This window comes from Wasmannia auropunctata, unplaced genomic scaffold (assembly GCF_000956235.1).
Source record: "Wasmannia auropunctata unplaced genomic scaffold, wasmannia.A_1.0 LD335709.1, whole genome shotgun sequence".
NCBI classification, from domain to species: Eukaryota; Metazoa; Arthropoda; class Insecta; order Hymenoptera; family Formicidae; genus Wasmannia; species Wasmannia auropunctata.
This window is the reverse complement of record NW_012027181.1, coordinates 1,339,489-1,364,285: the sequence shown is the minus strand read 5'-3', so window position 1 is coordinate 1,364,285 and position 24,797 is coordinate 1,339,489. Positions and strand designations below refer to the sequence as shown.

The 24,797-nt window shown below is 39.3% G+C and overlaps 5 protein-coding genes across 6 annotated transcripts; 4 read left to right on the top strand and 1 right to left on the bottom strand.

The window, feature by feature from the left end:
- Positions 1 to 141: 141 nt before the first annotated feature.
- Positions 142 to 7,491, top strand: LOC105456372 (DNA-binding protein D-ETS-6-like). The gene is made up of 3 exons (XM_011700340.1): positions 142 to 1,987; positions 6,413 to 6,677; positions 7,155 to 7,491. The coding sequence occupies exons 1-3, from the start codon at positions 1,516 to 1,518 to the stop codon at positions 7,489 to 7,491; spliced, it is 1,074 nt and encodes a 357-aa protein (XP_011698642.1). The 5' UTR covers positions 142 to 1,515.
- Positions 7,492 to 8,935: 1,444 nt separating this feature from the next.
- Positions 8,936 to 10,734, top strand: LOC105456365 (40S ribosomal protein S12). Its single transcript, XM_011700334.1, has 5 exons — positions 8,936 to 9,014; positions 9,151 to 9,190; positions 9,846 to 9,980; positions 10,175 to 10,379; positions 10,631 to 10,734. The coding sequence occupies exons 2-5, from the start codon at positions 9,174 to 9,176 to the stop codon at positions 10,697 to 10,699; spliced, it is 426 nt and encodes a 141-aa protein (XP_011698636.1). The 5' UTR covers positions 8,936 to 9,014; positions 9,151 to 9,173; the 3' UTR covers positions 10,700 to 10,734.
- Positions 10,735 to 10,947: 213 nt separating this feature from the next.
- On the bottom strand, positions 10,948 to 13,995 carry LOC105456363 (zinc finger MYND domain-containing protein 10). 2 transcript variants are annotated; one of them, XM_011700333.1, is made up of 9 exons: positions 13,713 to 13,995; positions 13,414 to 13,569; positions 13,208 to 13,316; positions 12,363 to 12,655; positions 12,024 to 12,229; positions 11,783 to 11,952; positions 11,543 to 11,686; positions 11,226 to 11,458; positions 10,948 to 11,089 (listed from the first exon to the last, which is right to left on the bottom strand). In XM_011700333.1, exons 2-9 carry the CDS (start codon positions 13,509 to 13,511, stop codon positions 11,005 to 11,007), a joined length of 1,338 nt encoding a protein of 445 aa, XP_011698635.1. In that variant the 5' UTR covers positions 13,512 to 13,569; positions 13,713 to 13,995; the 3' UTR covers positions 10,948 to 11,004. The 2 variants fall into 2 exon arrangements, with proteins under 2 accessions (XP_011698635.1, XP_011698634.1); XM_011700332.1 differs by having other exon boundaries at positions 13,414 to 13,995.
- Positions 13,996 to 14,189: 194 nt separating this feature from the next.
- LOC105456362 (DET1 homolog) lies at positions 14,190 to 17,756 on the top strand. The gene is made up of 8 exons (XM_011700331.1): positions 14,190 to 14,767; positions 14,935 to 15,072; positions 15,163 to 15,307; positions 15,727 to 15,835; positions 15,930 to 16,122; positions 16,219 to 16,502; positions 16,609 to 16,815; positions 16,913 to 17,756. The coding sequence occupies exons 1-8, from the start codon at positions 14,360 to 14,362 to the stop codon at positions 17,094 to 17,096; spliced, it is 1,668 nt and encodes a 555-aa protein (XP_011698633.1). The 5' UTR covers positions 14,190 to 14,359; the 3' UTR covers positions 17,097 to 17,756.
- A 1,025-nt stretch (positions 17,757 to 18,781) lies between these two features.
- On the top strand, positions 18,782 to 24,399 carry LOC105456361 (dentin sialophosphoprotein-like). Its single transcript, XM_011700330.1, has 3 exons — positions 18,782 to 19,113; positions 19,835 to 20,913; positions 21,714 to 24,399. Exons 2-3 carry the CDS (start codon positions 20,044 to 20,046, stop codon positions 23,700 to 23,702), a joined length of 2,859 nt encoding a protein of 952 aa, XP_011698632.1. The 5' UTR covers positions 18,782 to 19,113; positions 19,835 to 20,043; the 3' UTR covers positions 23,703 to 24,399.
- Positions 24,400 to 24,797: the final 398 nt, after the last annotated feature.

The following is a 24,797-nucleotide window of genomic DNA, read 5'->3' as shown; positions in this document are numbered from 1 at the left end:
ACAAATGGACAATTATAATTGCTCGTTTAAAATGTTCTTGAGAGCATTATCTATAAAAATGAAAATCTTTTTGTACATTATATTAAGTTGTGTTGAAGTACTTTCAATGGATCTATTCTATAACTAGGATTGTGTGATGTGTGTGTGTGTGTGTATGTGTGTGTGGATAGAAAGGGAATAAAATCGTTCTCGGAATGTTTAAGTCATATCGCATGACAAAAAACCGGATAGCACTGCTACTAAAGTATACATTCTCAAGAATGATTAATACAGAAATTCGGGTCATCCGAAAAAGATATTCACGCACATCTGTAGCTCGTGCGGGAAACGAAACGCGCGGAAAGGATGTTTTACGTAGGGCAAGAAAACGTGATCTTCAACAATTTATAATAAACGCTTTATTTAAAACAATTTGTTATAAAGGTATTTTTACTCGAGTCACCCTGATTATTAAAAACTTGTCCCTGAGATATTTTCAGACACCGTGAGATTCTTCAGTGATTTGTGATAAGAATTTCTCCCGAAATTTTGGGAGAAAGAGAGAGAAAAAGTTACGTGCGTTATTCGGGCTTGATTAACGCCAGGAAGCGGGACCGCACCGCGTGGGAATTGACGAAAAAAAGGAACGTGAGTAAAGATGAGCAATCACAAGCGTGATTCAGCGGTCGACGATGCACGGAGGAGCAAGCACGGCTGCTCGCCAAGGAGCGAGAGCGGCTGACTGTACCGCTCTTCCGGGAATCCATATTTCGCCAACCCGAGCCTCCGGGTTCGCCCGTCATTCGCCTCGCCCCGACCGATTTCGATTCATTCAAGTCGACATCGACTAGATCGAAGCATCGTCCCGCGACGTGATTACGCGACGTTGTATCGTGCCACATGGCGAAGTTTCCTTATGTTACGAGAAAAATAATTCGACGATCTATCGTGCGGTCAAGTGATTAGATATTCGTAACGTGCAAGATGCATAGAAGCAGAAAATTATCATAAATCTATATATATATATATTTACAGTGAGTATTTGTATACAGTGCAAACAAAAAGAAATCAAAAGCGAAGTGATCAAGTGATTAAATATATAACGTGAAAATGAATGACCTGTTATTCGATCTTAGGCACTAAGATCGATATGTATGTGACACACTTTAGTATGTCACATACCTTATTGTTAGTGAAAACACGTTGCGATATAATTCAAGTGTAATCTCGACGAAGAATGTGTGTATGTGTGTGTGCGCGCGCCAGACTTACGATTGTGATTTTATTTAAAAAGATTTAATTTTGACACCAAAATTAGGCGGGAATGCTCTTATTCGATGTAAGATGGCGACAATAAGTGATCGGTTCACGGAGAAAGATCGTGAATTTTCAGTGGTTCTCAAGATTTCGTGTATCGTGAATCGAACAAATGACTCATGCACAGTCGAATAGAAAATCAAAAGAGGGTAAAAGTAGCGATAAGAAAATAAACCTGATCTCGAGGTACACATATATATGTGAGTGCGATATCCCCAGATGCATGGAGTATATAACGTTGAAGTTATGGAAGCGTCGACAAACGACGAGAAGAACAGTGATGAAGATTCCGACGGTCGCCGCGAATCCGAGCAAATTATGGTGCCATCCGGTAAATATCCATCCAATCGGCGAACGACGTGCGGAAGCTGCGTCTTGAACTCATTAATGGATGAGAAGTATCCTACAATAATCTCGGATCCTCGTCTTTCAGATCCGTCCAAGTGGAACTCGAGCCACATAAACAATTGGATTTCATGGTGCAGTCGAACATTTGCCATAAAATCAGGTTCCATCGCAGCGATACTCCCGTCGACCGGCAAGGAATTGCTGCGATTAACGCTGCAAGATTGGCGGGATATCGGCGGGACGGCAGGCAGTATCCTGGCGAAACACTTGGCTTGCCTTCGTCTACAAGCCACTGGCGTGCATACTCCGGGCTTACTGCAAGAAAACGAAAATGAAGGAATTGGTAAGTTCAAGCAGTTAATAAATTCAAAATCACTTTCCTACTACAGTTGAACCTCAATAATTTGAATCTCAAGGAAACAGCTAAACTTTTCGAGTTATAGAGTTTTTTCGACTTATCGAAATTAATTAAAGTAAAAGAGGGTTAATATATGAAAATTCTACTTACGCTTTGCACGAGAGTTTATAATTTTTCCAATTATAATGACTTTTAAAGAGGGAAAAAATCTATATTTGACAGTGAATTATTTATTGCACGTATTTAAATATCTGACAAATAATTCGAATTAAAGTAGGTTTTATTTCGATTTAGAGGTTTTCCGTAATGAAGCGAAAGGGAAATTTTCATCTTATAGAGGTTTTTAAGTTGTAAAGATTCGAGTTCTCGAGGTTCGACTGTACTAGAAATATTATATCAGTAAATAATTTCATTATCCAAATCTAATTGTAAATCCGAATGTACATTTGAATTTAGATATTCAAAATCAGATGCTCGAAATATATAAATTCAGATCTCAAGTGTCCAAATTTGGATTATTAGATTATCTTATTAGAATAATAGTAATTTGAAAAAAAATGTTTAGATATTAAATAAATCTAGATAATTAATAAAATTCTATTCCATTTCTGATTCGAAATTTTTCCAAATTCTGACATCAATTACTTCATTTAAAAATGATAGAATATAGTTTAGTCTTATTTCTAAGTGACTAACTCCTTGATAAAAAATCACAACGCATTGTTTCTTCTCTTGGCGATAGTAACATCTTCGCGTTTATGCGTATTAATTGTAAGCATAAATCCAAAGCGATTCGCGCTATAAATCCTAAATGGCGAAGGTCTATGGGAGAGCTTAATAGGAATTTGGTCTTGGACCTGTCACGATTGAATGGAGAGTGACCGGAAAAGGCTAAAAGGTTCCCCAAGGATCGATTCTGAAGCTTATCTAAAGCTTTAACGATGGTAGCGATCTATTACAGATAAACGCGGTCCGGCAGGAAAGTAAATATCGGTATTCGAACTGATAGTTTTGCCCCAGACTTTTCTCACCTCTCGTCGTTCACCGTGACCCGAAGGAAAAAGCAACGTACTTATGTGTCGAAGCGTCCGTACGTTTTGTCGATGTAAGATCGAGGCGATTGAATAAGAGAGCGAGATATCTCGAGGAATAAAGAGAACAGCCCCTGCCAAGATTGAACGAAATTTCATTTCGTGCGAGATAAGAGATTTCTACGAGGGCGGACTGTGGTATTTAACAAAAACATTTTATAACAATCATGTTAACAGTAACAATACTAGCGTTAGATTTGATCTCGACTAGTAGGAAGTAGCAATAAAGCGCAAGAAAACAAAATTAAAAAAAAAAGAAAATCGTAATTTTCCTTTGTCTATGCTCTATTCGCTCCTCTTTTTCGTATACGGAATACAGACGTTCGAGCACCGTCTCTTTGAACGCGGAGGAAGAAAAGCGAAAAGTGAGAGGTACCGAACTGTGGCAGCGTAAGCCTCCGAGATATATCGTCCGTTTGAATAACGTTGCAGCTCTCTTTCTCTTTCTCTCTCTCTCTCTTATTCCTTTTCTCTCTTTCTCTCTCTCTTCCTCCCTCGTTCTCTATGTGTGTGTCGGCCCATCTCACCCCGGCAGCCGTTTATTAAACGAATCAGTGTTATCGCGGTGAGAGAGTCCTCATGAATAAACCATCGAGTGTTTAGGGCAGCGGAAAGGTGGTGCCACGAGGGGTTACGAGCTTGCCGCGCGACCGCTTTTACCCCTCTTTCTGCTCTCCTTCCAGGGGCAGGCTCTAACGGGCTCGGGGGTGGTAAGCTCGCCGCGGGGCGCGACTATATTGTTTTCGTGATGAGCGGCAAGCGTACTCCTGGATCTTGAATGTATACGGGATAATTTTACGCGTCGCACCTCCGTCACACGTCGCGCTTAAATCTCTCTCTGCTCCTCCCTCCCGCGTATACGTCTTCGAGTTTATGACATGCACTTTATATCTACGCGTACACGCGCACGTGTGTAATATGTGCATTTAACGATATCCTCGAATAAATCCATTCGAGTCCGCCATTCGGATACACTTCGTGTCGTCTATAACGTAGCGGTTGAATCGTAAAATAAAAAATTTCACACATCACATACTCTCTCTCTCTCTCTTCCTCTCTCTCTTCTTTCTTTCTCTTGCACCGCATTAATCGAGTCCGCGCACTTGTAATATATGAGAGAGTTGTGAAAATCTTTTTGTATCGCTGCAATTCTTCGGTAACACTCAAATTTTGCGCCACGTTTCCGTACGCCTTTTTATTTTTATCAATCAATTTAAGACGCAACGTATATCTCGATTGACTTACTATTGTTTGTCAATGTTTTAGAGATTGGAAAATATTTATGTTCTAATTGTAAATTGTCTCAACTAGTACGATGTTAGATGCAATATAAATATTTGATATAAATCTCTATTAAAACTTGATATGTAATTGTAACATAAGCATCGACGTCTGGCAATCAATCGATTTTCAATGATGCGCAAGATTTTTTTATTCCATTTCATAAAAGTGTACAAAAGGACTTTAAAATATTCTCTTTGATATTCCGTATCAAACAAAGAGGGGCGAGCAATGTATTGTACGTTTTCATTTTATGCGTTCCCGTAAGTCAGACGAAATAATAAGAAGTGAATAAATTAATTCAATTAATAATATAAAATATATCAAAGTTTTTGCAGAAATGTGATCTAAAAAGAACGATTACTCTCCAAGCAAGCGTTTGAGAAATCCATTAACGAGAGAAGAAATTTCGAACGATGCGAATTAATATAATTTTGGCCACATCTCGCGCGCGAGAGCTCTTGTAGAGATACTTGCGTAAATTCTGACAGAAAGAGAAAGAGAGCAAGAGAGAGACGGCAGCCGCCGGTAAGTACTCTAAGCGCAGTACGTACCTCCCGGAAGAGGGGGAGGTGCAAAGGTATTCCGTTCTTACCAAAGACCCAAGAGTGGTGGAGGGGGGCGCGAAGGGCTGAAATAACCAGGGGCAAAGGTCGCTCAGTCGCTCTCTGTCCACTGACTGGCGGGGTTTTATTCCAAATTGCGTCTACCGTCCGATTGGCGATTGACGTTGCTTGCGCGCTTGTTGTTGTCTTGTCCAAGGTGTGTAGAACGTTGTCGAGATCAGTGTGAGACAAGTAATATTCCGTGATTTATATCCATTTCACTTGGCGAGACGGTTCGCAAAGCTATTATTTGTGCTACGCTCGCTCGTGTGATCGTGTTCCACGCAAGCCCCTGTAAAAAAAGTTAGCTATTAAAATCTCCTTATCATTTCGCTAACACACGAGAAATCAATAGCGATGCACGTGCTTTCTCTTTCAAGTCGACGAAACGTAGGATCGGGATGTAAGATGTAACGCGAGTAATCGTTAAGACTGCAAGACGAGGCGCGTTGAAAAAAAAAACGCAAGGAAAACGGATTCTCGATGCGCGCATCTCTAGAGATGACGGAGCTGCCGTTTATCGGTTTCCGAAAGCGCCGCTTATACGGCACAGGATCAGGCCGAAATATCAAATTCGGCGCGTAATGTGGAGAATTCAGACGCATCCTCTACATCTTCAGCAGGACACCAGATTGCATCCCTCGGCCGCTGCGATCCTCTATAACGGTAAATTCAGAAGGACGAAAAATTTTAAACGATTGAAATTGAAATATTGAAAGTGCTGTCTCTTACACACATACACGTACAATATCGTTTTCATCGCTCGTGTATTTACATGTAACGTTGCAACAAATGCATTCGTTGCAAAAAAAACGATTGGAGTCATAATGAATACGACAGATCTCTTGACAAGAAATAGAAAATGTTATACACTGGACCTTCGATTTACGCGATGTATGTTCTACATAATTTTTTTTTTGCGTGGTTGAGGATCGTGTAAATTGAATCTGCCAGTACAAAAAAAATCATAGGAGAAAAGCCTTATAAAAATATTTATTTCACATATTAGCATAAAAACAATAATGATGAAAGTGAACGATGGGAAACCGCGTAAACGAATGATTTATTTACCGTGTAAAAAAACAACCACCGCGTAAATCGAGGGACGAGTGTATGCATAATAAAATTTTTAAGTAATATTGAAATAACTATTTGGCCTTTTATATTACTCTCGCGATAGAATCCGAACCGATAATTACCTGAATTTTGCTGCGGGTCTCCTAAACATGACATGAAACATTTGCAAGGATGATACGGAGATAGAGGCGTCAAGGATAAAAATCCGTGTCAGCGAGAAGACAAGCGTACCGGGGAAAACCGACGATTCGTCTCTCGCCTCTCCGTCTCATACCGCCCAGAAACGACTCGGATCTTCAGAAGAACGGCTCGAGAACGAGGTTTTGGTGCATGCGTGTTCCGTTTTCTGCTCTCAGAAAGGTTCAGCCTCCTACAACGGACTTGCTCGCTGATTGGATCAACGGCTGGAGCCGGCGGCTCGGGGGCGGTCGGAGGCGGACAGGTTCAACTCTGGCAATTCCTACTGGAGCTGCTCGCAGATTCGTCTAACTCATCCTGCATCGCGTGGGAAGGCACGAACGGGGAATTCAAGCTCACCGATCCGGACGAAGTGGCGCGCCGCTGGGGCGAGCGCAAGAGCAAGCCTAACATGAATTACGACAAGCTGTCACGCGCGTTGAGGTAACTTAATGTATTAATTACACAATACTACAGACACACAATGCACAATACTACAAGTCGTATCGCGCCTCAGCTTCAAAAGTGACACCGCTCAAAAAATTCAGTTTCCCCAGAAAAGGGGAAAAATTACTTTTCAACTTGACATCATTCTTTTTGAGTTGTGACGATTTTGATGGCTTTTTTTTATGGAGTTTAATTCACTCTTGATGATTAACAGGGCAAAGTCTACCTCATTCATGGTAATAAACTCACACTGAGTTCACATTTTTGAGTTGTGTCACTTTTGAAGCAAGGGCGCGACATGCCGCTCACTTGACTTTTTTTTTCTCTTCCTCCCCATGTCTTATACATTTTAGCTTTATCGGATTTCTCTCAAGACTCTTGTAGATAGGACTTGAACACTTTGAAACGAAATACATGCTACGCAGCGCTCTTAAAAGAGAGAGAGACAGAGAACAATGCAATGTTATTTCACAGATATTACTACGACAAGAATATAATGACGAAGGTTCACGGTAAACGTTACGCTTACAAGTTCGATTTTCATGGCCTGACGATGGCCTGCCAGTCGCAAGCCGGCATCATGCTGGAAGCGTCAACGTCGTCGTCGCGCGTGACAAACGCGAGCTGCCATCCCCATCATCAGGCACATCGCGCTCATCGTTTGTATCCGGTGGGGCTTGGTGCTCAGCACTCCGTATCGTCCACCTTCCAAACGGAGCCGTCGCCTTCCAGTCAGCAGCTACCGCCACCGCCGCCTCCGCCGCCGCTGCCACCGCCGCATTGGTCGTATCGATATTCACCACCGACATAACATTGTCCCCGATTGCTGTCGGGCATATTAGGTATACGAGATTGCGTCGGTTGAGTCAATTTGAGTGGTCGATGGTTCGCTCTTACTCTTTTGATTTCCTTCTCTTTCTCTCCTCTCTCTCTTTTGATCTTATCCTGGACACGTCAAGGCCGGTTTTTCGTATCTTGAAACGTTAGAATGAAACATGAAGTTAATAATAATGATCTACATCTGGTATTTCTACATCGAAAGCTTCGTTTCTCTAACCGCCGTAAGAAACGATTTGTACATATACATAATGAGAATTAGTGTAACAAAATCAGCAATATGCATGGAATAAACGCGAAATATTTTACACGTTTAAAGTTTAAGTTTTAAGTTTGTCGCAACCATCGAGATTCCTTTACATACACATTCGTGCTCCATGCGTGGGTGCTTGTAAATACAAATATTATACTCAAAGCAATGATAAATGCAACGATTTTATTTGATAAGAAAAAGCACTTTTTATTTTTTTTTTTGTTATTATTTGGGACTACTATTGTGGAATCTACTACAATAGTTGATTCTGTAACTCGACGTTATTACTATATAAGTATACTTTTATAGAATCGTATTCGCAATGTATATTTTGTAAAACGTGACTTTCTATATAATAAATTTAATGTAGGGAAAAAAAAAGAAAATTTCTCTCATTATGTAAATCGCTCGAAAATAAAGACATAAAATAAGATCGAAGTATCGTTATCCAGTTGTGTTATCAGGGACAAAAGTGTCTAAAATCGATGATAAGACGTCTTTTTAAATCCTTTCACATAACTTTTCGATAGTTCTCGCAGAAGTGTCTTGAAAACTTTTTAGTGTTTACATTGTCTGAATATCAATTCGATATTTACTTACCAAACACTGACCCGAATCTCAATTCGACTTCCTTTCATTATCTACAATTATAACTTGTGACTGCATAATAGCGAGAAGACGCACCGTACAAACGTTGAAGCCGAAATCGCGTTAAATCGAGATCAAACGTACCACATCGGGGACGCAGCTCGGTTTGTTTATCGAGTGATCCGAAAGATTCGCGATCATGATCGTCACCGTTTGCCCGAATCTCAATTCGACTTCCTTCCATTATCCACCCTACAAAACAAATACAACTTGCGACTACATAACAGCGAGAAGACGCACCGTATAAACGTTGAAGCACAATCCGAAATCGCGTTTAAATCGAGATCAAACGTACCACATCGGGGACGCAGTTCGGTTTGTTTATCGTGATCCGAAAGATTCGCGATCCTGATCGTTTGCGCGAACGGGCGCGAACACTTGAAGCTCGATGCTCGTCGATACAGGGAGCGGGACAGCGGGTTACCATCATTATCGACCAATCGTCGATAACCCCGCTGTTCCGGCGGAAGCCAGTGTAGATGTCGCTCCGCGCCGAGATGTCGGGCCGGTCGGAGACGCGCGTGGCGTCGCTGACGGTCGACGTCGAAGTGACGCATGCCCAGACGGCGGCAACTTCTCTTCGACTCGCAGGAAAGGTAAACGAGGCCACGCTGGAATGCTGGCGTGATTAAAATCCGTTTATTACGTTAAGATCGTCGCGTATCTTACCCGCGAAAGCGTCGGAGCGCGCCTCCCGGAGCGAGAATAATAACGTCCCGTATTTATTTCCAGCACTCTTCCCGGCTCGCTCGAACATGTCCGACGTAGAAAAGTGAGTATACCGGATACCTTCTGCATACCTTGTGCCTCCCCTCAGTTGCTTTGCACACAAGTGATACCGAGTCTAAAGTGATGTGAAGTATTGTTTACTTAGACATAACGACGTCACTGTTCAAGTTAATTAAAGAAAAACTGTTGTTGGAAGCCAACAACACAGGTTATAACCTCACTTTTAATGCGAGTTAATAAGACCTCGCCGTGTCAGAGAAGCATAGGGTCTCTCGAGTTTGTGCAGATTCTCGGTAAAAACTCACTTGAATCTCAGTCGAATCTCACTTGTGAGAATGAAAGGGAACGTGCGTTCAACGGAGTTGTGACGTCACAAGTGAGAATTATCTCGAGTTTTCATTTAAATGCAAAGCAACTCTCCTTGTCGTGCCACTATAAGTCTTGACTCTTGATGAATTAACAAAATCATGAATGTACAGAGCTGGGCGAAAGGGAATCTGCTTAGTGAGACAATGGAAAAAATGTTGACATGTAATAAACGTACTTAACATTGATAGCTAAATTAATTAAACTTTTGTTACTGAAAAATCAATCCTAGATTTTCAAGAGTTTACAATTGTAAAAGTATTATAAATCGAGCTTTTAAACGATATTCTCTTGGTTGCTATATCTTATTCAACGAAATTACTTCTTTACAGTGATGATGTGCCATCTGCGATGGCAGCGGGTGGCAACATGGATGTCAACACCGCGCTGCAGGAGGTTCTGAAGAATTCTCTTATTCACGATGGCGTTGTACACGGACTCCACGAAGCTGCCAAAGCATTAGACAAGTAAGATACAGAAATGTGAAATATTAATGTAGTATTAATATAGGGAAATGTACAGATTTCTTCTTTTGGACATAGTTTACTGTACAATTTATATAGTTTACTATATGCTATCTTTCTATTCTAAACACACAAAACAAAGTATGCCATAAATAATGGGACAGTGATTTTTACTGGATGAATTTTTTACATTGCAGAAGGCAAGCCATGCTCTGCATCCTGGCAGACAATTGCGACGAACCGATGTACAAGAAGTTGGTTCAGGCGCTATGCAATGAACATCAAATTCCACTGATAAAGGTAGACAATAACAAAAAGTTAGGCGAATGGGCTGGCTTGTGTAAGATTGACAGCGCGGGCAAGGCGCGCAAAGTGGTTGGCTGCTCGTGCGTCGTCATAAAGGTAGGCCATGTTAAAATTCTAAAACTTTTTGCTCTTTCTAATAAAATCTGTTGTCGTGAAATATCAGTTTAAAAGGATAATTTTTACAAAACGACATAAATGATGATAATTTGGGCTCCCTCTACTGAGCAGAACCCATATATAATAAACAGTCCATGCTGTCATTACGCCTTGCTGATGTGATTTTGTTAACGCTTTCCTTTCTCTGTCGTTGTTATTCCATTATTGAGTAAAACATTCATTACTTTTAGGATTTCGGTGAAGATACACCTGCTAAGGATGTTCTAATGGAATACCTTAAACAGAGCGCTGTACATTAATCTTTTAATAAAATATTTGACATAAATTACAGAAACATGAACATTGTCTGCTCCTCTCTTAGAATTTTCGTAAAGATACAGCATGACTATGAAGATTGCGACTATTTTTTTCCAATAAATTTCGAAATACGTAGGAATTGTAAGAATATTCTCTTGAAAAAAGAGTTGCAATCTCTAGGTTCATGTGACTGTATATTATAATTTAAATTTTAAAAAGGTTTTAATATAAATTTAAAAGAAACAAGATGTAGGGAGATATACGTTAAAATATGTTGTATTGATGAATACACGTATATTCGTAGTTACTAAGAATCTGCGTTATCACTGTTTATTTTTGTTATCGTGTTGCAAGTACTCTTGTGATTTTCCCAGTCTTTCACTTGACACTCTCTATAAGAGAAAGAAATAACGCTTATTCTTTAAACTACATTTAAATATATATATATTTATAATATAAATATTTATATTTAAATTTTATTTTTCAATGTATATAATGTAACTTAAATTCCAATTATTCTCTATATACCTGCTGCAATACCAAACTTCCTTGCATCTGGAACATCGTTTCTCAGACGGCTCTTGACACAACGAACACTTTTTCGCTTCTATACGATCTAACTTCTCCAAATCGTACACATCGCTTAAAATCTGTGCGGCGTCTTTAATATAATTTGTGTCTGTTGTAAATAGGCACTTGGACTGATGTCTAGCAAGTTTCTTCCACTTTTTATGATATTTTTCCAAGATACTTGACTTTATCTACATTTAATGTGTTCGATTATTTATTTGATATTATATCTGATAATTGAGAAAAAAATAAGGGATAAAAAAATAGCGATATACCTGCGGTATAACTTCCACGTGAACCGGACAGGTTGACCTCGAGGATGGCATCGTCGATGACATAGTTAAGTAAGATAACCATCTCTTAAGCTCTATCAAAGGAGCAATTTGATCGAGTACATCTTCATGCAAGTGTCTCTGCAGCTACGCCACGGAGTTCCATTTAGAATCGTAAATTATCGTTAATAATTAAAAAAATCGTTAATCTGATTGATGATAGGTATCGATTATAATTAGTACCTTCGACAGCTGGGACAGTCTGTGCTCTGTGATTTCATAATACGGGGAACACTTTGGATTAAGTAGCAATTCTCGCAAACCGAACCATACTTGCCCCTCTCGTTTGTTAATTTTTCCAATTTCACTCGCCTTGATTTTCCTCCAGCTGCCCTCATACGTCAGCATCTCACCTGCATGAAGATGAACGATAACTTAACTACTTGTCATCAGGATATTAGAAATTGAAAGTAGATGTTATTACCATCCTCATTTTGCTTCTTCCACGGTTGATTCTCGATCAACTGCGTGAATAAGTACGGAACATCGTGTACGGCCAGCATGCGCGAAACTGCGCAAAGGGGTAGGCTATCCAAGGTTTCTATCAGGTAGTGAATAATCGAGATACACCGCATACCAATGTCAAACTCGAATGTCTTTTGCTTCTCCATGATTTCTCCCAGGCAAGAGCTGTGGCGAGAAGCATATTCGGTATTCATCAAAATTTAAAAAGTATACTCTCTGCATAAGTGATACAAATGTGCCGAGTTTATTTTATATATAATTCGTTATGTCTGGTTAAAAGAAGGAATAATTATCTTACTTGGCGTCTCTGATTTCGGATCTCTCATATATTTCTAAGGTGTTTCCATCGAGGAGCGCCGTTACGTGTAGGACGGTGTAATCGATGAGGTCGATCGCCATGTCGTCCAACGTTTGCGCGCTCTCGCAATGAAATAATATATTTTCCAATAACGAAATCACGATGACTTCGTGATAGAATATGCTGTACAACATGAACGTGTTCGTCGGCTCGCCATTGATATCAATTAGAAGTGGAAACACCTTGTGCTTCCATATGTCGATTTGTATAGCTTCGTACACAAGAATGGGAATCTGAAAATAGCGCGATTAAAAGAATTGTAAAAAAAGAGGTAATCGTGCCCAAATATAATTTTCCATGATTCGCTTACGTAAAAAGAATATTGCTTAGCAGAACAAGATCAGTTATTAATTAAATATGATAATTATTACAAGTACTATTATAATTATATCAACTAGATGTAATTATTAAAATTATAACTGCAGAAAATTATATTTTATTTATTTCTTTTCGTTCTGCTGATATTCTTTTTGCAAGCGCAACACCATATTTTATAATATAATATTACTATACTCGTAGCCACTTTTCCATTCACTTACGTAAAAAGAATATTGCTTAGCAGAACAAGATCAATTATTAAATTATTAATTAAATATGATAATTATTACAAGTAGTATTATAATTATATCAACTAGATGTATAATTATTAAAATTATAACTGCAGAAAATTATATTTTATTTATTTCTTTTCGTTCTGCTGATATTCTTTTTGCAAGCGCAACAGCATATTTATAATATAATATTACTGTACTCGTAGCACTTTGCAAATCATTCTAATTATTTACTTTCTTCAGCGAGATAAACCATTCCATAACGCTCTCCTCGCGCAGCCCCGTTATCTCGAGCACGCTCTGCTGGTTCAGCAACGCCAATCTCTTGTGGAAATCCAACCAGCTGAAAGACACACGTCCGTGTGCATTTTTACATCGACTTCTAGATTACAATGATTATATCGGGTGACACAAGGGAATATGTAAAATCGCGAATTCACCTTTTTGTACCGACGTTCTCGAGATCCGAAATGTTCAAGCATTGCACGTAAGCCTCGATTTCCCATGGCGGTACTATGTATTCCATCTGCTCTGCCATTCTTTCGGAAAGAATTCTCGCGTCAGAGTTCAAGTAACGACTATCACTGACAGCATCCCTGTATCCATAGCGACAAGAGTACGTTTGATCAATAAATCCTTTTGTTTATGCTATGTAAATTCATTTCGCGTCTTCGCGCTGGAAATGTGCGAATTGGTACGAATCGAAATTTTTTTACGCCAAATCGAATCGAAACTTCACTTATTTGCGATTCTTGATAAGAATTTTGTCAATTTTTAAATTCTTTTTCTAGAAAACCTGCAATTCCTCTCATTCTTTCTCTTTCAAATCGAGCGCGATTAGAATGTTTAACTTAATTAATCGACGAAAAAAATATTAAATTGAGGACACAAGGATGTAGATTTACAGCTAGAGATTTTTTTCGCTTCAAACAATTCTGTCGAATTGAATTAATACAAACATTTAAATTGATTAAAGAGATTTGAATCTCAGCGGAGTATCGAAAAATGAAGAAGAAACACATTAAATTGACAAGTGGCGATCGAGCGTGATTGGCTCTTATCTTTCGATCCGTCCAGTCCGGACCAATCATCGTCGACCGCCGCTGTGGCACACATGTGAACTGTCAAAACACGAGTGTGGCGCACCGCGCAGGCGCGACTCCGTCCGTCCGTCCGTCCATATGATTGCTAACCTCGTTTCGGAAGTTGCATCACGTCAGTTGCATGGGCTCGCCACGGACCGGGTCGTTGTCGGGAGTGGACAACGCGGCTGTCGACAGTTACGATGCGCCGCACGTAGTATCGGGCGAACTTTCACTCGCGGTCGACGCAATGGACGCCGTCGTCCACGTGGACGAGCGTTGTTGACGCGCCCGTAGCCAGGGGATGGCGGCGCGTGAGAGCAGGCTCGAGTCCGTGGCGGATCCCTGCCCGGTGAATCCACGTAGGATCGGCCCGCAGAACGTGGTGGTGCGCCTGCGGCGCCGGGAGACGATGGGCTGCCCGTACCCGGGCACCCACGTGCACTGCGCCCGGCAGTTCTACCAGAACGTCTTCCCCAACTTCACGGTGATGAACGTGGAGAAGCCGCCGTGCTTCCTGCGCAAGTTCAGCCCGGACGGCAGGTACCTGGTGGCGTTCAGCGCGGACCAGACGTCGATCGAGGTGTACGAGTACCGCGGGGCCCCGGCCGCCGCGGACCTGCTGGCCGACTGCGAAGGCGAGTACACCGGCCACAAGAGCGACGACTGTAGCTTTCACATACGAAGTAATATCTTCGCGCGATTTTTCAAGGTACTGGATACTAACTCCGCGCGGCGTCTACGCGCCTTTGCGGATTGTGTAAAGATTAATAAAAGAAACGCGAGAGAGAGAGAGAGAGAAAGATATAAGAGAGAAAGAGAAAGAAAGAGAGAGAGAACCAGTGAAATTGGTGTACCAGCTCTGAAACATATTTGTAGGTGAAGTGGATTATAAATGTAGTTGAAAGCAACCAGCAATTGAACAGAGAATGCAGTCTCTTCACCGACGACGCTCGGTACGTAATCGTTGGCTCGGCCGCTCACATTCCCGAGGAGTTGAGGCCACACTTTTATCAGGTACAGCAAAAGATTTCTAATATCAAGTTTCACGTGAGATTATTATTCTCTCCGAAAAAGAGAGCTTAATGAGGTGTGATTTCTTTGAAGATTTACTCCAATAACGAGGCACTGACACCGAACCCTAGATCACCGCTGGAAGATTACAGCTTGCACCTTGTTGATTTGAGGGGTGGAAAGTTGTGCGACACCAGACATTTTAAAGTCGACAAAATTTATTTGTCACATAATCAAGGTATATGAACGATCCTTAGGCAAACTGTTGCTGCTTATCTGACCAAATTGAATCTATTATAGTACAAGTGCAGCCGAGAAAAAAGAAAATTTTTAATAAATTTAAACTAGTTTTAAAAATTTTAATAGTAACTTTTGTTAAAATATAAAATGTTTTATCGCGTTTTAATGGTCAGCTAAGTGGCTAATGAACGATCCTTAGGCAAACTGTTGCTGCTTATCTGACCAAATTGGATCTATATTATAGTACAAGTGCAGCCAAGAAGAAAGAAAATTTTTAATAAATTTAAACTAGTAAAAAAAATTTTAATATTAACTTTTGTTAAAATATAAAATGTTTTATCGCGTTAACGGTCAGCTAAGCGGCTAACGGCTGACACATCGAACTTTCGGAATAAATCCATTTCTTCTTATATACAGGTTTATATTTGTACAAAGATATATTAGCGGTCTTGTCTGTACAGCATCAAACCATACATATCTTTCAAATTCTTGACGGCATGTTTATAAATGTCAGGACGATAGGAAGGTATTGATTGAATAAGGATTATCTTACCAAGTGTTACGATGATTTACACTTTGATAGAAGATGTTTTGCATGTAATTCAAATGACATCTTGCAGATTTTGCATGGAGGACGATGCGTATTTAGTGACGAGTGCTTTTCCTGGGATTAACTGTCGACCGTTTAAGGATATTGCTATTAATAGCTTGAAACACAGATTGTTAGTATATTTGTACAAAAGAGCAGAATATATAAGCTACGTGACCAATGATCCTTATGAACTCAGAAGATTTTATCAGTATTTCGATCAGGTATTAATTCGAGATGCAAGTCTATTTTTTTTTTTTAAACTTTCCTGCGGGGAGATAATTTGTCAAACAGCTGATTGAGTATGTAAAATGCTTCAGCTAAATTCGCTACGAATGTGGAAGATGCAGCTGTTAGATACGAATCACATCCTGGTGAGGTATGCGAGCGAGGAGGTGGCGACGTTGCAGGCGAACGAACCGAACGCGCAGCCGGCGCTATTGGTGGTTTACGATATGGTTACGACAAAAATTTTGGCGGCTTACGACAACGCGTCGACCCAGTTGTTAACGCAATTCGAGAACTTCAGCGACTTCTTCAGGAATGCCAGAATGAGCACGGACTGCCAGTACATGTGTTCGCCGTCTAATAACATTTACGCAAGGCAAGATATACTATCCTCTCGATATTATTATTTTGATGCACACTCACAGTACATGCTCGACACAATTTAGGCACAATTTCTATCTAATTTCCGCATTTCCTTCCAGATTGTTGCAGCAGAGATTCAAGCAAACGATAATAAGCGCTAGATACGGAGGCGTTACCGAAGCCACGAAGAGGCTGCTCGCTCAGCTACCGATATGCGCACAATCGTACTCGAGTTCTCCGTACCTCGACCTGTCGTTATTTTGTTACGACGACAAATGGGTGTCCATGATGGAACGTCCGAAAGCATGCGGGGAACATCCAATACGGTTGGCGATTCATTCTTACTCTCGCGACGTAAAGTCGTCGAGAGCAATCTGATCCTCGGCTGTGGTTGCTACTTCCCTTTCTTTATTTTTTTTGCAGCTTCTATGCACGTGATTCGGGTCTCTTAAAATTCAGGATGTACGCCGGCATGCTGGGACGTACGGCACCAACGGCTGCGAGACGATTAGTCGCGTTCACGTTCCATCCAACGGATCCATTCGCAATTTCGGTGCAACGTACGAACGCAGAATATATTGTTAGTTTTCATGTCAGGCACGTTTAGAGAGAGAGAGAGACGTCTTCCTTTTCCCGACACGTGTAAATTTTACTGATATGTACATACTGAAATATGATACGGTTTTCTTACGTTTCATAAGAATTGTTGGAGATCGCTGCCGCTAAAGTACAAAATGGATTTTGTTTTTTGAACAAAACTTATGCCTGTATTTCAAAATTCACTATCGGTGTTACCTACACAGCATAAAATATTTCTTGTGGGTCGTTTTTTGAAACATTCCAATTAAATATTTTAGAAATATTTCGCAAATATTTGTAAAACGCTTTTTAAAATACATTGAAACTTTACAAAAATATTCTAGAAATATTGTAAGAAATATTTCAATTGAAACATTTCAAAAATTCTGATTTCTTTGACATAATTCCGAAAATATTTCAAATTTTGCCATGAAATATTTCGGATGTATTTCTGAAATATCTTATTTCTGTGTAGGTAAGGATTTACAGCCATACGTAATTTACGTAACACAAAGAAGAGATTTTTAGCGCTGATAATAAATTTTGAAATACCCATGTTACAGCGCGATCATACAAAGTTAAATTCAATGACTATCGACTGTTAGCGTGTAAGACAATGCAATGTAGGTTTAATATACTTTTAATACGATTAAACATCGAAAATGATGAGATTTTTAAAAATGCGAAATATTTGCGAATTATTATTATACATTGTCCCAATATAGCTCATAAGGGCAATTTTCCTGCAGGAAATGTTTACACAGTACTCAGTTCAGCTGACTGAATAGCGTTCTGTCTTGTCTGCTGAATGTTTTATTTTCGATATTCAGTGAAAGACAAAGGTAGACTTGTATAATTCGAGAGCATTCTGCTACATGAAAAATTATTTTATTTTTGTTTATCAAATGCTAAACAAATAACGCTTGCGAACGTTGCAAGCAACAAGTGAAACACGTAGCGCAATCCTTTTATCTGAGTGAATGTCATAACCACGTTTTCCTACTGGCTGTCTTCCTTTTTCGTCCGCTTATCATTTATTGATCTATCGTTTAACGATGACCCGATTGTCCACGTCGCTAGTCAATTTAATATAACATTTTTTATTAGTCCAATGAAAAAACTAAGATAAAAATTGTTTTTACATGTGACGGTCAAGCTGATTTTACGATAGTAGTTTATGTCGTAAGAAATTGTCCAATCATAGTTAAAGGCCGATACTCATGTGTTGAACATTTTTTAAGCTTGTTGATTGACTGTGAGATAAAAAGATCTCGAGATCTCTCTTGTCTTGCAGTCAATCAATAGACGTGAGAAAAGTCGTGCGACACAAAATATCGGCCAAAAACTGTGAGAAGCAAATATAATTAGCGCAACTGGACAACTTCTGGGCATCGGCCGATGTGACATGTGAACGTGGTTGTTGCACGCTGGACGCGGAAACGCTCGCCGCGCGTCGCAAAATGCGACGCGGTAGTCAATAAATTTAACAGCTCCTAGAAAGATGACACGTCTATTTGGCTATCACGTCACATTTTGCCGCGCGTCAGCCACGTGGCAATTAGCGATTTCCGCGTCTAGTTATGGAGATCCATGAGTGGAGGCAATCTTGCCATGGCGGAAGTGTAGTCGCGTAGTCTATGACGATGTCTGCTGGCGTTCTCATTTACGCGACTGTCGTCCATCTCGCAACACCGTGCACTATGGGCTACCTACGGGAATACGCGAGGGGAGCCGGGAGCGAGAGCGAGAGCCGCCGCCGCGAGAGGAATTCAGAACAAAGATAAGCCGGACGTGTGCTTTGGTGTGCTTAACTGGTGCTTACGTGACGTGTACCCATTGACCGATTCCGTGATCGGTTCTCTCGGTGCCTAAATTCCGAAAGAGAGGCTCGCATTGCGCGTATCGCCGCTGAATCTGGGAACGCTGCGACAGGAGTGGAAAGTATGTTTTCGATGGTGATTTGTCATGAGTAGACCTCGGCTGCTCATTGCGGCGGCCACATTGTGGATTTATCACGAGGAGTCGTGAGCCGCGGCACCAAAAACGTAAGGAGATATCTCTAAAATGCGCGATATTTATTTGTACTTTATATTTATTTGTACTTTAAATTTAGACGTGTACATTCTCTCTATTTCATCTATTTATCTTTTTTTTTTTTAATCGGCAACATCCTCTTGCTCATATGCGTGCGCACATTCACGGGATATTTATTCTACGCATTGTGTTCTGTTTCCTCGAGCATTATCTAAAAGAGATTTTGTAGTTCTTATTGATAATAACTCAAATCTATAAATATATTAATTCTATATTATGATATATAATAATAACATAACATATTAATATATTAAATCTATTATCTAATATATTAATATATTAAATCTATAAATATATGAAGAAAGTGAGAACTTTTTTTTTTATTTAAGTACACATATTCTATTTTATAAATATAACAGAATTATACAAAAATTTTTCAAATATAAGTTATTTTTTGTAAGATCTGTATAATAACTTAAAACAAAAGCTTTATATTATTTCTTAATGCTTTTAATTTTATTAAAATAACTTATCTAAACAAGTTTTTAACTAACTATAATTCAAAAAATGTTAAATAACTATAATTTAAAAAAGAATTGAATATTGTACTTAAACCAAATACACTGTATATATTAATTACAAGTCTCTTATCTTGATGTAATAAAGCTTAGGACACAATGTGATATGCAATTAATAATTTACATGTTATTCTTTGAATCTTTTTTGTTATAGGAATCTTTGCAAGAAGGAAAGCACAATTGGTTTTGCAATTCTCATAAAAAAACATCACAGAGACTAATCCTTCGGTGAAATAGTTACACATATACTACTGCACACGTGGGTGCATATATATAATTCCATACGTGCATTCCTGTGTATGTATGACATAAGTGTATTACATATGCTAACAAAGATAATTGAGTGAGCAGACGTTAGCAAAGATGTATAACGTTTGCAGCAATAGCAGCAAAGACAGTGCCTCCAGCCCGGAATTAGAGCACGATATGATCATAGATCTGAACCTGATGTCGTCGAGCGAAAAAAAGTTACAGCCGTGTCAATTTAAATTGCCTAGAACGTCGGTCAAGCAGTATCCGCGAAAAAATAAATATCTATTTCAGTACAAAATGGGTAAAACCTGCCTCGTTGATTCTGCCAGGATGGACATTTGGTTACGATCGCCAAATTCGAATGTGGATTGTGATCCTTATTGTATATACAAGCCAATTGAAATGTCCAGATCGGGCAAAATAATGAGAGCGCTCAGCTCCACTAACAGTTCCTTTCGTCACGAATCCGTAGGAATAAGAAAGTCGCTCAACTTTGACTCGTCCCCGAGTCCAAAGAGGAGCAGTTGCGACGAAAATTCCATCAGTTCGATCAGCGATACACCTTTGTCCGTACTAACTTTAAGTTCGACCGATTCACCCGACAATAATGTCCCGGTTACATCCGCGGAATCTATCGACGAAAATCAGAATAAAACGCCTCAACAAAGTCGGAAATATATCAGGGGGTCGAGCAGTAGAACTGAAAATGCGTCCGCACCGACGAGAACGGCTTATTTGATGTCGTTGCTCGGAAAGGAACGAAAGAAAAGAACCGACAAAAGTATCGACGAACATCACGGAGTATCTCCCTTATGCTCATTCACTGGATCGAAAGGACCCAGCCGTGTTATATCTGCGAGTACACCCAGGAATCTGACTCAGGAATTTAATCAGGAAGTAGATGCTAGGCCACACACACCTGTGAATATGATAAATGTAATTCCAGAAAGTTTAAGTGCTATCAAGAAGAGCCACAAGAAGGTATATAAACAATTAATAATTTCCTTATTGCCTTATGCTTTGCTGCTCTTATTTTTAAATTTAATTGTTAGGACATTTTTTCTTCCTTCTCAAAATTAATTACAAATTTCATAAGAAATAATCTATATATCAGCTTTTCATTACTTTTTTTGTAATTGACACACATTGACAATTGAAATTTCTGTTTTACTTACAAATTAAAAATAGATAAAAAAAACAAATATTTTTAAAAGTAATGGAAAGCTAATATATAGATTATTTCTTATAAAATTTGTAATTAATTTTGAGAAGGAAGAAAAAATGTTTATGATTTTATCTATTTTTTTACTTACAAAGTATAAATGTATAAATTTACAAAGTATGTATATTTTACAAAGTAAAAATAGATACAATTATAGACATTTTTTCTTCCTTCTCAAAATTAATTACAAATTTTATAAGAAATAATCTATATATCAGCTTTTGATTATTTTTGTAATTGACACACTGAAATTTCTGTTTTACTTACAAATAAAAAATAGATAAAAAAAACAGATATTTTTAAAAGTAATGAAAAGCTAATGTATAGATTATTTCTTATAAAATTTGTAATTAATTTTGAGAAAGAAGAAAATGTTTATGATTTTATCTGTTTTTACTTACAAAGTATGTATATTTTATTTACAAAGTAAAAATAGATAAAATCATAGACATTTTTTCTTCCTTCTCAAAATTAATTACAAATTTTATAAGAAAATCTATATATCTGCTTTTCATTACTCATATAATCGACACACTAAAATTGCAATATGTTTTAACAGGATAAATCGTATTGCCATGAGGAACAATCTTCTACTCAGCGAATGGATATTTTTGTAAAAAATGATGACTTACTTCCACGAACAACGATAGAATCTTCGGGAATAGGTATGACTGCTGAAACTAGTTCGAGTACCGCTTCCGAAAATGAATCTCAGAAGAAGAACAGAAATATCAAGAGAACGCTTATTTACGATAAACGTTGCGACACTACATCAGATTCTGACGACAGTGTACGAAAGGAATCCACGTCGACGAAGGACGATTCGTTGGAAAGTGGATTAGATCAAATAGAAAGTGATAAAACCCAGGATATTGATTCCAACGATTGTGACGAGAGTATGCAAGCCAGCATATGTTCCACAGATGATAACGATGAAAAGGAAGATCATTCCAACGAGAATGTTTGCAATGAAGAAGTAAGTCAATTATCGTTGCAGAGGGAATTGTCGGGTGTCAACTTAACGAGTGATAACAGAATGGCGTCTCCAGAATCTAATCCAAGTAAATCTCAAAATGCCGGCAAAGTAGTTACACCCGAGAACGACGTGAACCTGTTAAAGCACGTGTTGACAGAATCGATCAAGAAGTCGCACAAAAAGGTGAAACACGGAAATAGGAGAACGTTATTCAAGACGAAAGATCTCGATCAGAAAGTGGAATTGACAAAATCCGAGACGTCACTTGAGGGTATTTGTGATATTGATCAGGATGCCGAGAGTCAGACGGCCGATGCGATACGCCCAATCCCGAGCCCGCGGAATTCCGAGGTCGATCGACCGAGCACACCCGAAAACGTAAATTCAAGTAGACTCTTGCTGCTCGATTTTAATTCGGTTAAAAAGTCACATAAAAAGGACAAACATAGCAAGAGAACGTTCACTTTCATCGAGCGCCGTGTTTATCGTAAGAGAAGAAATGATTCGCTACGAAGAAGCAGATACGAGGAGGAAAACATTGGCAGAAGCTTGCGCGAGTCTCTCGAATCGAAGGAATCTCCCGGTACGATGCCGCTGAAGAAGAGGCAGAAGTCAGTTCCTGAACGCAATGTTCCTGAACGAATGTTCCTGCAGAGTAGTACGCCTAAGACGTTAAGTGCCTTCATGCCTTTGGCATGCGAAAATGTAAATGACTTTAAGATTTTTACTCCTATTAAAAAGCAGCGCCCCGTTACGAATTCCGCGGACGAGACGTCACTGGAAGACGATGAATCCGCGCAGGCGGCGTCGAAGGAAATTGACTGCTTCAGATGCGAGACGCCCGTCGCACGTGGCTTCAGAGGAGGCCTGAGGAAGAACGAGGATCCTGCATCGGAACGCGATAACGTTGAAAGATCGGGGACCGATGTGAGCCCACAGGCGGCGGACGCTGCAAATCCGAAGGACAAGAACGAAGGTAGATCGACTCCGATAAATATGTCGACGACGGAGTTGCTGTGCAACATCGACTCTATTAAGAAGTCGCACAAGAAGGACAAGCACAGTCTCAGCAGGAGGCCGATTTTGAAGAAGAAACGACGGTCGTACATTGTCGACGAGAGCGGACATGTCAGTTTTGCGAGTGACGAGAGGATGTTGGAGGGACCTGCAACTTCATCCCTGAAGCATCGCGGAGACAATTGCTGCGCCGACGAAGAGATGTGCGGTACTATGCGCGAAAAGGAAAAGGATAAGAGTTATAAAGAGGCCGCTTACGACGATTCTCAACCATCTACGAGTCGAGAAGCGGATAACATGGAGAATGCGCAAAACACCACGAAATCCAAGTTTCTGACTGCGACACCTCCGAACAGCTTGAGAGCCATGAATCTGATCAAACTGCAGTATACGACTTCGATTAAAAAGTCTCATAAAAAGGAACGCGACATCAATGCACAAACCAAGTACATCTTGATGAGCCAGGAACACGAGTTGTCCGACGACGGATCGATATTCGACGAAGAGGATAGAGCGAATTCTATTGAAAATGATAATAACGCCGAGACAATATAATAGATGAACTAATGTAAGGTCTATTAGACGATGATATTATCATGATAAGAAAGCATACAATACGCAAGATGCCTTAATAGCAGATGCAACGACATTTTCAATAAGGACTTTTTCTGATGGATCTTCAAATTGATATTTTTGATAATATTTTTCAATTATCAGTGTTAGATGTCTTCAACGGTAAATTCCGAATTTAACTTAGAAATTATGATTTAGAATTATCTTTGCTTTTCCCGCGCACAGAGGAAATGTTAACTCGCGAAGAATTTTTTTGTTTCTAACGCAAAGATTATTGAAATCTTGTTGGACTAGAGTGTTGGATGTTTTTTTTTTGTTTAAGTAGAACGAGTACTAATATTAATAAATATTAACTACAATTAAACTATCGTGATCATGTTCTTTGTGTACTCTTTTTAAAAAAATTTAGACGGTTAACTGAACGAAAGCTATTTTTATAAAGTGTAGCTGATTATTCTAGAATTTAGAATTCTGTTCAAGCTAATTCAATTGAATGATTAAACGAGATGCGACGTTCGTAAGACAGATTGATTGGTTTTGTTCTTGCTTCGAATGATTCGAGCTAAATTTCGCAAGTATCTTAACGGAAGTATCTTCTGCGAAAAAAAAAAATGCGATATCCGATAATTTAGGACAGTATGCTTAAGACAACAATATCTTTCTATGCTCGAACTCTCTTGTCGCATAAATATTTCACGACTGATACTCAACAGTATTTTGAAACACGTACAACGATACTTTTCCTTAATTCTCGCGAGAGTTGTCAATGTTGAACGCAAATTTTTAATGTTCTCCAAGTTGATTAGTTTCTCAATTATAGTTTTCTAGGATGTTTTTTTTTGCGTACATATAGATCTGTTGCGCCACGCTTATTAATATTTTACGCGCATAAATTCTTGTAAATTTTATATACCGCAATTTGTTATATTTTCGTATATAATTTATATCAGATAAGGGCCGCGTTTCGATGTACGTTTTCAGTAATGAAAGTCTATAATATATGTGTGAATTCTAGATTTTCATCGACTGGCGACTGTATACTGAAACACGGCCGAGATATATGTAACGCTGCCGCTC

Bases quoted from the DNA above. Each gene is read 5' to 3' on its own strand.
- LOC105456372 (XM_011700340.1), top strand. From the start codon at position 1,516: ATGCATGGAGTATATAACGTTGAAGTTATGGAAGCGTCGACAAACGAC. The intron at 1,988-6,412 runs GTAAGTTCAAGC...TTCTGCTCTCAG, and splicing joins AAACGAAAATGAAGGAATTG to AAAGGTTCAGCCTCCTACAA. The intron at 6,678-7,154 runs GTAACTTAATGT...GTTATTTCACAG, and splicing joins AAGCTGTCACGCGCGTTGAG to ATATTACTACGACAAGAATA.
- LOC105456365 (XM_011700334.1), top strand. The intron at 9,981-10,174 runs GTAAGATACAGA...TTTACATTGCAG, and splicing joins GCTGCCAAAGCATTAGACAA to AAGGCAAGCCATGCTCTGCA. The intron at 10,380-10,630 runs GTAGGCCATGTT...CATTACTTTTAG, and splicing joins GCTCGTGCGTCGTCATAAAG to GATTTCGGTGAAGATACACC.
- LOC105456363 (XM_011700332.1), bottom strand. From the start codon at position 13,511: ATGGCAGAGCAGATGGAATACATAGTACCGCCATGGGAAATCGAGGCT. The intron at 13,317-13,413 runs GTGAATTCGCGA...TGTGTCTTTCAG, and splicing joins GAGAACGTCGGTACAAAAAG to CTGGTTGGATTTCCACAAGA. The intron at 11,687-11,782 runs GTACTAATTATA...TCCGTGGCGTAG, and splicing joins GACTGTCCCAGCTGTCGAAG to CTGCAGAGACACTTGCATGA.
- LOC105456362 (XM_011700331.1), top strand. From the start codon at position 14,360: ATGGCGGCGCGTGAGAGCAGGCTCGAGTCCGTGGCGGATCCCTGCCCG. The intron at 15,073-15,162 runs GTACAGCAAAAG...ATTTCTTTGAAG, and splicing joins TGAGGCCACACTTTTATCAG to ATTTACTCCAATAACGAGGC. The intron at 15,836-15,929 runs GTATTGATTGAA...GACATCTTGCAG, and splicing joins AATGTCAGGACGATAGGAAG to ATTTTGCATGGAGGACGATG.
- LOC105456361 (XM_011700330.1), top strand. From the start codon at position 20,044: ATGTATAACGTTTGCAGCAATAGCAGCAAAGACAGTGCCTCCAGCCCG. The intron at 20,914-21,713 runs GTATATAAACAA...ATGTTTTAACAG, and splicing joins TCAAGAAGAGCCACAAGAAG to GATAAATCGTATTGCCATGA.